At 45.3% G+C, this 13,318-nt stretch overlaps 1 protein-coding gene and 1 long non-coding RNA gene across 3 annotated transcripts in view; one reads left to right on the forward strand and one right to left on the reverse strand.

Moving 5' to 3' along the window:
* The window catches only part of LOC137532467 (uncharacterized), a 131,381-nt gene that overhangs the window by 40,799 nt on the left and 77,264 nt on the right, over window positions 1-13,318 (forward strand). The window contains exon 2 of the long non-coding RNA XR_011023938.1: window positions 1,467-1,527. This is a non-coding gene — a long non-coding RNA (uncharacterized lncRNA). The remainder of the gene's footprint in view (window positions 1-1,466; window positions 1,528-13,318) is intronic.
* The window catches only part of RASSF1 (Ras association domain family member 1), a 93,217-nt gene continuing 83,144 nt past the window's right edge, over window positions 3,246-13,318 (reverse strand). For both annotated transcript variants that reach the window (XM_068252978.1, XM_068252979.1), the window contains 3 exons: window positions 9,986-10,283; window positions 9,561-9,676; window positions 3,246-6,347 (listed from right to left, as the gene is read on the reverse strand). In XM_068252978.1, the coding sequence (XP_068109079.1) occupies window positions 6,201-6,347; window positions 9,561-9,676; window positions 9,986-10,283 (561 nt within the window). In that variant the 3' untranslated portion in view covers window positions 3,246-6,200. The remainder of the gene's footprint in view (window positions 6,348-9,560; window positions 9,677-9,985; window positions 10,284-13,318) is intronic.

A 13,318-nucleotide genomic window follows, 5' to 3' on the forward strand; every position in this document is an offset into this window, starting at 1 on the left:
TGGCTATAGCCGAAAAAAGAAGGCTGCACGGTGAATTGGGAGATTATGCCTTGGGGACTAGTTATGTTATAATAATACAAAATTCAGAGAATTGTCAGATACAAGAATGACCATTGGTGGATGATCTGTTAATTTGGAATGTTTTATGCTGGGAATAGACGGTTAGTTTCTTTCTTATCAATCGAGCCGCTAATGGCTCGATTGATAATTTCCGACAGGTCCGATGACCCCGCTCGATCCCCGCGGGCGGACAATGGGCAGAAAACGAGCAGAAGATAAGGAGCGCCCGTAGGGACAAGCGGGGATCGATCCAAGCGCTGGTGGGGCTGGCTCAATCCAGCACATAATCTATTCCGTGTATGCCCAGCATAACAATTAGGCTGCTTTCCCACCAGGACGTTGTGTTTTAGGGGACGTTAAGGTCGCATAACGTGCCCCTAACGCAACGCATGGTGGTGTTGAAGTTGGACGTCAGATTGAGCAGCGTTATGCGGCTCTCAAAGGATAGTGATAGGAAGTCCGGATTTTTTTAAGGGTTCAGATCATTCGAATCAGATCATTGAAAAGATCCGGATCTTTGAACTGAATCATTTGAATCATTTTACTAGGGAAGCAGACTGGGGGTGAAATGATTAGCAGGACAAGACTTTCCCTGCACTGTACATTCTGCATGTTCCTGTTTCTTCCAGACAGACATCCACTGTGAACCGAATCTTTCATTGTGATGATCCGGATGATTCGACTCACAAAAAACATACGGATCAAATGAACGATTCGTTCATGATCCAGACAACACTACAGTTCCACCAGGAGTCACCACAGTGCAGTGAATATTAATTAGCCATGTGGCTAGTCACTGAGCATGTGCAAGCAGTCTTTAACGCAGCTAAAGCCCAGTGTAATGCACAGCATGCTGCACTTTCCCAGAACGTGCAGCGTTACAATGTAACGCAATGTGTGCACTGTGAACAGCCCATTGATTTTACAGTGCTGTGAGTTAGGCTGCGTTATTGGCTGCTGTAACGTGGGACTTTAACTTCCCACTGTGAAACCAGCCTTATGAATGAAACATGTTATTGTTTGTGATATGTTGAAGCCAGTACTGTTTGGCTTCTTCCTTGTTTCTCTTTCTCATCATGTTTGTACTGCTTCCATGATGTACTCTCATAGTAAGTGCTTCTACACTTTGTTGTATTTTATCCTTGTGCAATTCACAATAAAACAAAATTGTTAAAAAAAAAAAAAAGTCATCAACAGCAGTGAACATAGTGCTCTGTGAAGATGGGGCTGTGTCACTCCTGCACAGCCCTCAACTACTGACGGCTCTAGAGTGCTGATATAGGAGTTTAGGGAGTCCCCACGCTTGTGGGATTTTCCCTCGGCTCATACAAGCCCCTATAGCCTAATCTTGCTGTTGGTTATGAATGTAAATATTTTTCTTATTTATTTATTTTTTACAATTTCAGATACTTGTCTCATCTTCTTCTGGGTGCACAGGACTGAAATGGAGACAACAGCTTCTATCAGGTAATGCAAGCGTGCAACTACTGCGTGACATTTCATTATACATAGTTTACAGTCTTCTGTATTGTTGAGAAACAGATCTCTATTGGAAGATAGCAAAGCTGTGTTCTTAAAGGAAACCAGAGCTGAGGGAAGCTAAAGATTTTATACTCACCAGGAGCTTCCTGCAGCTCCATAAGCACATGCGCAGTAGCCCAGACTGATCCCGACATAGCCTATTAACAGGACTGATCGCGGCTGAACGGCAGACCGCGGGAGGATGGCGAGAGACTCACACGTGCTTATGGAGCTGGAGGAAGCTCCGGGTGAGTATACAATCTTTAACGTCCCTTAGCTCTGGTACACTTTAAAGGGAACCTGAAATAAGAGGTTTATAGAGGCTTTAATATTTATTTCCTTGTAAACAATATAAGTTGCCTGCCAGTCCTGCTGATCTTTCAGGCATCAGAAGTGTCTGAATCACATGCCTGAAACAAGCATGTAGCTAATCCAGACTTCAGTCAGAAACATCTGCTCTGCATGCTTGTTCAGGGTCTGGATTGAAAATCACTTCTGTTAAAAAGCCACAGCTGAAAGGAACCTAACTGTCCAGTTATATAATCTCTGACGAAGTCTACACAGCTCCCCCACCTGCATTTCTCTGTAGGTCAGTGAGGTTTCATAAGTGGGTGGAGCCAGATTTCCTTTTTATAAGGAAGCTAGATATACAGTGAAACCCCCGTTATCGGGCACCAACAGGGATTGTGTAATGTAGTTTCTAGTTGCTTGAGGCCGGTTTCACACTACTAACCCACCTTCTGGGATTTCTGCATTAATAAGCGGTAATCCCCTTTCTGGCTGAATGCCAAGCAGGAAGTGAGGCTCTCTAGCGATCATTTCCTGTGGCTGAAAAATTAGTTGCATGGAAGTGTATTGACAAAACACGCTTCCGCACATGCGAGGCGCAACACAATTACAAAAAAAAATGCTTTACCATAGACATAAAGAGGAACTCCAGTGAAAATTATGTAATGAACAAAAGTGCTTCATTTTTACAATAATTATGTATAAATGATTTAGTCAGTGTTTGCCCATTGTAAAATATTTCCTCTTCCTGATATTCTGTACATTCTGACATTTATCACATGGTGACATTTTTACTGTTGGCAGGTGATGTCAGGGGAAGGAGATGCTGCTTGCTTTTTTGGCAGTTGGACTCAGCTGTAAACAGCTGTTATTTCCCACAATGCAACAAGGTTCACAGACAGAAAACTGTCAGACCATGGTCCTCACATCATACTGTTAGAGGGGTTTCACCACAAAATCAGCCATTCAGAGCCCCCTGATGATCTGTTTGAGAAAAGGTAAAGATTTCTTGTGGGAAAGGGGGTATCAGCTGATTGGGATGAAGTTTAATTCATGGTTACGGTTTCTCTTTAAATGACTTTCAGTTCGCTGCACGTTGCAGTCAGACGTGCAGAAAAAAGGTCACTTCCAGCGGGGCACATCTCATAGGTATGAAATGCCCAACAGACTTTCATTAGCATAGCGTTACTCTGCAGTACAAATAGGGTAACGCAACGCGCCAGTGTGAAATGAGCCTGAGTGTGTTAAAAATAGGCCTAGCTAAAAAAAAAACGGTACTACTATACCCTACCCTGTATACTTACCATAAACTCTGTGTTAATGTTGAAATATGGTATTAAAAAAGTAATTAAACAAAATTAAAACAAAGGACAGACTTATCTTAATGTACCAGATGTTTATTACTGTATAAAGAAGTGTAAAAGTAGATGGATACAACCTTCAAGGCCTGGATTTTTTTTCTGGTTGGCAAACTGAGTTCTGGATAGCAGGGGTTTTACTGTATGCATTTTTTTTATTTGTCTGGCTTTCTTGGTAAATCATGAAGTGCAGGGCCGGTTTTTCCATAAGGCACTGTAGGCGCATGCCTATAGGCGTTTGATGATGGAGAGATGGCTCACTCCTGTCCCTGAGCGCCTCCCTCCCTGCTTCCCTATGCAGAGTCCCGAGCGGAGCATTAATGATATGTTACTTTGTCTACCTAATACTAAGGGGCACCTGTGGCTACCTACATTGGGCAGGAGAAGTAGGAAAGGTAACAGCTGAGCCAGCCAGCGCACTTGTGATGCGGTTCTGTGGGGGGAGGGGGGGGGGTGTTAGGAGTTTGTGGGTTTGAGGAAGGTGAAGTCTAGGGACATCTATGTCTATAGGCTCCTGTAATGTAAATCCGGGTTTGATGAGGTGTATAGTACATGCTGCTTCCACCTGACCCCGGCGGGACCCCATATCTGCATACTCATTCATGTATAATACACTGCCATCTGCCCACATATAGTGAACAAATAGTGCAAAGGTTAATATAAGCATGCTAAGAACCGTAGTACCTTTTACCATTTAGGGAATATTACATTTGCCTCTATACTTTCCACTCCAAAGCCAAGCATAAGCTGCGGTTACTACTCAGAACATCATTGCAATGGTTGATACAGTTTGAAATGGCATTACTTCAAATTCCCAAACTAGATTTCACTAATGCACAATTACAGCACAGTAACTGCTAATTATTATAGGGAAGGTTTAGTTACAATTTAAATAATTCTTTTTTTATTGTTGGCATTTCAACACTGATGTCAAGTTATCATTTACAGACAGTTTGTGAAAAACGTTTAGTGTGTTGATTGTCACGTCATCATTGGTTCCTGCTGATAAAATACACAGTTCTTCTTTAAGGCACTTTGTTAAACAAGTTCTGAGGCTGAATGATTCAGCAAGGCAGCAAAAAAGCAAGAGCTGTAACCAAAACAGCCAATCAAAATTCACCTTTTATCATGCAGTTCAGTGAAAGATGAATTCTGATTGGTTGCTGTGAGACATTCCGCTTTGCCCCTTGATTTTTGCATCATTGCAGGAAACATATTGGCAAAATTCCTTGAATCAGGTGATTTGTGCTTCGTGATTGGCAGCTGTCTAATAGATGCCTGTGGTATTTATCAGCAATCAAGCGCACAGTGATTTGGGCGCCCGATCAGACAATTAGCCAATCAGCTCCTTCATAGTAATTAATGAAGGAGTAATTAATGGTTGTAGCCTTTCAGCTAGGTGGAAGCGTTAAGGTTAGGCACTTACAGGGGAAGGGGTGTTAGGTTGGGGGATTTTTTTTAGGCACTTAGCAGGTGTTGGGTGGGGCTAAGCATTTGGTTGGGAGGTTCTTTTTAGGAACTTACCAGGGGAGGGGGGGAGGGTTAGGTATTAAAAGCTTTAAGGTTAGGCACTTATCGGGAGGTTTAAGCATTAGGTTGTGGGGTTCTTTTTAGGTACTTATCAGGAGGTAGTAGGGTTAGGTAGTAGGTGGAGGAGTTAAGGTTTGGCATTTATGGGGGGGGGGAGCATTAGGTTGGGATTTGTTTTAGGCACTTAGGGAAAGTTTAAAGAGAATCTGTACTCTGAAATTCTTACAATAAAAAGCATACCATTCTATTCATTATGTGCTCCTGGTCCCCTCTGTGCTGTTTCTGCCATTCTCTGCTGCAAACCTGGCTTGTAATTGCCAGTTTTAGGCAGTGTTTACAAACAAACTAACCAGCTTCTAATAGGCTCAGCTAAGCAGAGTGTGTTAGTCACACAGAGCCTGCAGGGGGTGTGTACAGCTTCTAGCTAATCACAAGCAGCCCTGCACATTCCAGTCTGACTGCCTCAGCCTGACTGTGCCGACTATAGAGAGAAGATTAGATCATATAACAGAGATAACACAGCTACTGTGCAATTAGGAAAAGCTGCAGTAAGCCAGACCACATTAGAAAAGGCATAGGAACTTATAGCATAGAAGAAATAAAGATAAACAATTTGTTACAGAGTCTCTTTAAGCATTAGGTTGGGAGGGTCTTTTTAGGCACTTACCGGAGGTGGGGGGGGGGGGGGGTTGGGTTAGGCATTGGGTGGGGAGTTAGGCACCTGCAGTGGAGGGTGCAAGTGGGAGTAGGTGCCGGGTAGTGCATAGTAAAATATCCGTCATCTAAATTACCTATATTTTACTACTGTTGGCACCACCAGACACCAAACTCATACGGAGGGGCCACAATACGTATACAAATTTAAACTGAAATTACAACTCGTATAAAATCTGATTGTCACAAACGTCACAAATCTTCACTACAAAACACATACAACATATAAAACAAACAGTAACAACACATAGAAGTGCTGACAGGCAGCCATAATCCCCACCACAGAAGGTGGGGTGTTCGCTACAACGTACGCTACGTTTCAGCTTCCTGCACCAGAAATGGTGCCGGCAGACCACAGCGGGATCGGCTCACAGGAGTCCACAATCTCGCCCAATGAAATCAACGCTGATGTGTCCAAATTGCAAGCTCCAGCTTAGGGCTCAGAGAAGCAGCTTCTATGGATGGATAAGATGCTAAACTCAACCGGACCTCTGCAGCTGTGGAACCTTAACAGGCCACTGTAGTGTCACTCTCCAGCATCTCGTGTCCCATGCAGACACTCTCGCGCTCTTCCTCTCACTCACATATGCCCGAATGGGGCGATCAGATGCCGGCCACACCGGGATGCACGCCTCCCCACACTCAAACTCCAGTCACACCGTGTTTGCGTCTTCGGGATCAGTCTTGCAGTCTTCATGCGCTCATTTCCACGTGTGCTCGCCTTTTTACTCAGCCGGGTTTCTGCGATGCCAGGGCCTCCTGCATCTTTTGGCGGCAACACGTATAACGCTGGATAATCTGTCGCATGTGCTCCTCCTCTTCTCGCTGGAGGATGCGCAAGAAATTCTTCAGCTCCGGCATGCTGAAGGCATCCCACTACAAGAACAAAATATACGTTACTATACTTGGGTCTACTGAGGCTTTCTCCACCCACAACAGATATATCAGTGCTTGTCAACTTGAATGTCTCCACTGTTCACATTAGGGGCCCCAGTGGTAAACTCTCTGAGTTACCTGCTCTGCAAACCTACCACATCATTTCTGAAGGCCAAGAACTATGTCTAGGAGGACCCACTGATGTAGGGGCGTAACTAGACTTAATATGACCCCCCCCCCCCCCTGCAAAAATGATAGCAAGGGGCCCCCTTTATCCCCAAACCCCATGCGGGTCACCTGATCGGATGCCAGCAAATGGCAGCAGAGAGTTTTCTGCTGTGAAGCAGCATCAGGAAGCAGGAAAAAAATACACATGCTTCTGCACACAGTTTTTATGAGTGAACAGGGAGGCTTTTTTTTTCTGCTAATTGGCTGCACTTGCGATTGGGGAGAGGGAGGAGAAGGGCCCCCCAAAGCCTCTGGGTCCCCCTGTGATGGCAGAGGTCACAGGGGTGATTGTTACAACCATGCCCTGATGGAGTTGTGTCCTCTTCCTTTCCACAGTAATGATCTATGTCTGCAGTAGTTGTATCTCCTCCCTCCTAGTGAGAGTTCCCCGCTCTAGATTGTGTCGCCTCCTCTTTCTTTATGGGGAGATTTTCTCACAGTAATTCTTCTCCTCACTGTTCCCACAGTGCTGAGATTTCCCTGGAGCAGCTTGTGTCTCCTCCCCACTCACCATGGTGACATTTCCCTGCAGCATTTTATGTCTACCCATCCAACATGCATCAGTTATTCCACCAAAAAACTAATATAGAAATTTATAATGGAGTCAGCCTTTCAAGCTCGCATATTATTGCTTTGCACTAGACAGATGAGAGGGGATGTCCTGCTGCTGCCAGTCTGTGAGAGATGAGGAGGAAGTGTGAGAGATGAGGAGGGGGTGTGAGAGATGGGGAGGGGGTGTGAGAGATGGGGAGGGGGTGTGAGAGATGGGGAGGGGGTGTGAGAGATGGGGAGGAGGTGTGGGGGAGGGGGACTAAGAGATGGGGAGGGGGACTAAGATGGGGAGGGGATGTGAGGGATGGGGTGTGAGAGAGGGGTAGGGGCCATAAGAGATGGGGATGGGGCGTGAGAGATGGGGAGGAAGTAATCCAAATCTAAAAAAGCTTTATTGGCAGGACCAAATACATTTAGTATTGCCAAAGCAAACCAAGGCATTAACATGGGGAGGGGGTTGTGGGAATAGGAGAAGGGTGTAGGGGGTTGGGGTATGTAGTCCTTTGGGCTCATACACACATCAGACCATAGTCTTTGGAAAATGAAAGATCACAGACCAATGTTACCCCCTTCCATGTAGTATGAGAGCCATACTCTACACAGTCTTTTCTATGGAGCTGAACTCCCCATCAGACAGAAATCTTTGCAAGATGCTGCACACACAGATGCTGTAGACATTCAAAAGATCAGTATCTGCAAAAGATCTGTTCCTGCAAAAGATCCATTCCTGCAAAATGCATTCATAATCTATGAGATCTGCAGATCCTCATACACACCTTATTTAACTGACATTCATCTGCAGATCAGACAATCATCTGCAGATCTGAAAATCCATCCTGGTGGATCTGATCTGCAGATGAATGTCTGTAAAACAAGGTGTGTATGATGATCTGCAGATCTCATAGATTATGAATGCAATTTGCAGGAATGGATTTTTAGCAGGAACAGATCTTTTGCAGATACTGATCTTTTGTGTCTGTACAGCATCTGTGTGTGCAGCATCTTGCAAAGATTTCTGTCTGATGTGGAGTTCAGCTCCATAGAAAAGACTGTGTAGAGTATGGCTCTCACATAGTCCCCAACAGTCCCGATTTGATCGGGACTGTACCGATTTGGGGGGCCCCTCCCGCCATCCCGCGCTGCCCCCCCTTCTGTCCCGGCCGCTGGGCAGAGAGAAGAAAAAAAACTGATCGAGGCACCAGCCCCCGGGAACTGTATGCAGGATGGATTGCCGCCGCTATTTCTCCCTCCCTCCCTCCTAATGTGCCCCCCAGTGTCGCCCCCACCTGCCTGCAGAGTTCAATGCGGAGCGGGCTGTCATTAAATGATCTGGCAATTGCCTTTCCGTGCGTTTCATCTGCTCTTCTTGGCTTCCTGCTTCCTGTGACGTCACAGGAAGCAGGAAGCCAAGAAAAGCAGATGCAATGCACGGAGCGGCAATAGTAAGATCATTTAATGACAGCCCGCTCCGCATTGAACTCTCTGCAGGCAGGTGGGGGCGACGCTGGGGGGCACATTAGGAGGGAGGGAGGGAGAAATAGCGGCAGCAATCCATCCTGCATACAGTTCCCGGGGGCTGGTGCCTCGATCAGTTTTTTTTCTCGCCGCTCCCCCACACCCACGGGCACCCTCACGCTCCCCTCCACCCCTTTCAGGAGTCCTATTAATTAAAAGAAAAATATTTGTAAAAAATAAAAAAATTAATGGTGGGCGTGTCCAGGGGTATTGGGGGTGTGGTTAGGGGTGTGGCCTAAGTGTCCCGTTTTCTGGGCTTAAAATGTTGTGAGGTATGCTCTCATACTACATGAAGGGTGGTAAGATTGGTCTGTGATCTTTCATTTTCCAAAGACTATAGTCTGATGTGTGTATGTGGCCTACAGGGTGTGGAGGATGTAAGGGACAATATGGAGGGCTGGGATATACAGTCCATAGGGGGGTATTGGAGGTATACAGTCCATGTAGTATCATGTTCCTCTCAGTTGGTATAAGAAATGGAGAAGGGGTGTGGGAGATGGAGAAGGGGCATGAGAGATAGGGAGGGGGTATAAGAGAGGAGAATGAGGTGTGAGAGATGAGGAGGGGGTGTGAGAGATGGAGAGGGGGTGTGAGAGATGGAGAGGGGGTGTGAGAAATGAGGGGGGGGGGGAGATGGGGAGAGTACATAAGAGAAAGAGGGGGGGGTTAGAGATAGGAAGGGGGAGTAAGAGATGGGGAGGGGGGGATAAGAGATGGGAAGGGGGTGTGAGAGATGGGGAGGGGCTGTGAGAGATGGGGAGGGGGGGTGAGAGATGGGAAGGGGGATAATAGATGGGAAGAGGGGGTGTGAGAGACTGGGAAGGGGTGTGAGGAAGTGGTATTGCAGCCTGTGGGGAATAGAGAAGAGGAATAAGGGACTCGTGTAATGAGTCAGTGTCTGTGGAAAAAGGAGCTTACATTCACTTCTCCTGTCTCGTTCTCCTTCAGCACAAAGCTCAGCAGTTTCTCACAGGGTCCGGTTAGCAGACGCAGCTTCAGCGGCTCTTCATCGTCTGACAACTTCCTGAGACACACTGCAGAAAACAATAACAGTGAAAGCCAATCTTGGTAAAAAAAAATAGCCTTTTCCTTCTGAGGCAGTAAATATACTGTAGTTTTAGGACAAACTTTTTATTTTTTTAAATTTGTATCAAATGTTTGATTCCTTGCTGTTTCTTTACATCTTTTTACTGCGTCACAATGGCAATTGCTACAGGGAATAGGCATGAGCATGAACTTAATGTCTTGTATACATACTGTATGTAATATATGTGTATTCCCCAGTAGTTCATGTTTGATAAGAGGCCTCTGAAGCGCATTAAAGAGCTGAATAGTTTGCTTACCCTGCCCATCCTGCTCCGTTCGCTGGAATAGTGCAAACTTGCGTGGATTGTCCAGAACGGTGAATTTGCGCAGGAGTGCCTGGATGACCTCACTGGCCGGTGTTCGGGAACTCAGATGAAGGTGTTTGGAAGCATCTTTGGGAAGGTAGAAGGAGGTCCTACGTTTCACCTGCTGAGAGCCCGTTGATGCTTTGCGGTCTCGCATGCAGGACGGCTTCTTGGTGGCAGGAGGGACGGAAACCGGGCGGATGAGTTTCAGCTGAACCTTGATGAAACCAGTGTAGGAGCCATCTTTGTTCTGAAAAGTGGAATAAAAGAGAAGTATTAGCACAATGCAGGCAGCATTGGGAGTCATTGGTTAGCACTGAGATCCTGGGTTCAGTTCCTATCAGGATTCTATCTACCAGGGAACTGAAGTAGTTATTTGTTTTTCCTCCAGTGTGGTGGGACATTACAGTATAAGCTCCTCTTGTGCAGAGACTGAAACGTGCCCTAACTACTGCAAGTGTTTATACCAGTGATCTGCAAACTTGGCTCTCCAGCTGTTAAGGAACTACAACTCCCACAATGCATTGCAGGAGTCTGACAGTCACAGTCATGATTCATAAAGGCAAATGCACTGTGGGACTTGTAGTTCCTTAACAGCTGGAGAGCCACGTTTGCAGATCACTGGTTTTTACCATATATGCAACCTCAAAATTATTGCATTGCTTACTTTGTCATGCAGCATGACCATAGCTGCATCAATGGAAGTGGGGAAAATGTACATTTGCTTATGAATTCTTTGTTGCCCTCATAACCAGAGGTGCCGTGGGAGACGTGTCCTTTGCCTAAAAATATTTGCTCAAACAGGTATCCTTGTTTTTTTAGTTCAAAAAATTGTGAGATATGTATTGAAGTGAGCATGTAGTAAGAGGAACATTAAAGGGGACCTGAACTCTTGCACAGGACAGAAGGAAAACAGAGAAATGCACCCTGTATGTATTTAGCGAGTTTAGCCTAATTCCCTCTTATCTGTGACTAAGCACAAGTTGTAATTTGATCTATTAGCTGTATCACCTGACTGCCAGGGCAGATAAGATCATTTGAAAGCACAGGAGGATAACAATATGTCTGCTACCATGAAAGCAAAAAGTAGAAACACTGCAGATTTGTATCAGCTGTCACAGAAAAAAAAAGTTTTTCTTTAAAGGTTATTATTCTGTTGCGTATCTTTTAGAGCAGAGAAGCAGTTCTGAGTTCAGGTCCACTTTAAGCTTGCTATATACATATCTTTTTAGGGCTTGTTTCCACTAGAGTACAAGTGATATACGGTATAAAAAGCATAATGCATTTATGAATTACATTTGTGCACAGACCTGTGCCATTGTTAAAGTGTTTGCATTTCTGTTCACATTTCTGAGGAGGATATACTTTAAAGATGCACAGGGGAATGAGGTTTATGCTTTTCAGTGAAGAAAACAGAATGCTTACATAGTAAATGTTTTTGTCTCTTTCCATGGAGGCCCCTGGAAGAAATGTAAGTAGGGTAGGTAGTCAGGTGTCACAATAATGCTGCTCAAATGCAGCCTTACTTACCGCGTAATCACTAACCAAAGGCGAAGGGCTGGTCTCCATGGAAAGAGACAGTAGTACTTATTCCTAATGAAAAAAAATTGAATCTGAAATAGGAATAAATGGCTTCATTGGGCCACAACCCTTTAGCACATCCCTTAAAGAGAGTCTGAAGCGAGAATAAATCTCGCTTCAGACCTCATAGATAGCAGGGGCATGTGTGCCCCTGCTAAACCGCCGCTATCGCGCCGCTAAACGGGGGTCTCTCACCTCACAAATCCCCTCTGAGCAGCCGGGGATCTCTTCCTGGTTGGGGCAGGGCTTACCGCCGCAGCCCTGCCCCACACGCGTCTGTCAACGCGTATCTCCGCCTCTCCCCCGCCCCTCTCAGTTTTCCTTCACTGAGAGGAGCGGGGGAGAGGCGGCGATGCGCGTCTGATAGACGCGACTGGAGGCAGGGCTGCAGCCGTTAGCCCTGCCTCCAGGAAGAGGAAATATACAACCAATTTCACGACCAACTTTTGCGGGGGTGGGTTTGGGGGTGAAGGGACCCCTGTTTAGCCGCGGGATAGCGGCGGTTTAGCAGGGGCACACATGCCCCTGCTAACTATGAGCTCTGAAGCGAGAATTATTCTCGCTTCAGAGTCTCTTTAATCCAGTTTACGGTAGTTAATCTTCCTGGATGAATAAGCATACATGTGTTTTGATTGTGGAAGTCTCGGACACATTAGAGTGTAAGCTTCTCTGGCTTTGAAAGTGATGTAAATGTGAATGGAAGCATATTTGCAGTACAGTGCTGCGTATTGTTAGCGCTTTATACAGTAATTGTATAACAAAGATACTGTATATTAGAGTGTAAACCCTTCTGGTGCAAAGACATTTCGAAAGCTATATGAATGTGTAATGCTAATAATATTAGTGTGTGACATTAGATAATAGTCTGGGTACATTAGAGTGCAAGCTCCTCTGGCGCAGAGGCTGAAGTGAATGGCCCAGGCATCTCTGTGCTGCACTGTGAAATATGTCAGAGCTGTATATGTAATAATAGTGGTGAATTGATACAATAAAGTGCAAGCTCCTCTGAGCAGCACTGTGGAATATGGCGAAACTGTATACAGTATGAAATAATAGTGGGTGACTGTGGTGGATACAATAAAGTGCAAGTTCCTCTGCAGCACTGTGGAATATGTCAGAGCTGTATAAAATATGCAATAATAGTGGGTGACTGTGGTGGATACAATAAAGTGCAAGCTCCTCTGCAGCACTGTGGAATATGTCAGAGCTCTGTACAATATGTAATAGTAGTGGGTGACTGTGGTGGATACAATAAAGTGCAAGCTCCTCTGCAGCACTGTGGAATATGTCAGAGCTCTGTACAATATGTAATAGTAGTGGGTGACTGTGGTGGATACAATAAAGTGCAAGCTCCTCTGAGCAGCACTGTGGAATATGTCAGAGCTGTATACAATATGTAATAATAGTGGGTGACTGTGGTGGATACAATAAAGTGCAAGCTCCTCTGTAGCACTGTGGAATATGTCAGAGCTGTATAAAATATGCAATAATAGTGGGTGGCACTGGTGGATACAATAAAGTGCAAGCTCCTATGTGCAGCACTGTGGAATATGTCAGAGCTGTATACAATATGTAATAATAGTGGGTGACTGTGGTGGATACAATAAAGTGCAAGCTCCTCTGTAGCACTGTGGAATATGTCAGAGCTGTATAAAATATGCAATAATAGTGGGTGGCACTGGTGGATACAATAAAGTGCAAGCT

The sequence above is a fragment of the Hyperolius riggenbachi genome, chromosome 9 (genome assembly GCF_040937935.1).
Source record: "Hyperolius riggenbachi isolate aHypRig1 chromosome 9, aHypRig1.pri, whole genome shotgun sequence".
Lineage (NCBI taxonomy): Eukaryota > Metazoa > Chordata > Amphibia > Anura > Hyperoliidae > Hyperolius > Hyperolius riggenbachi.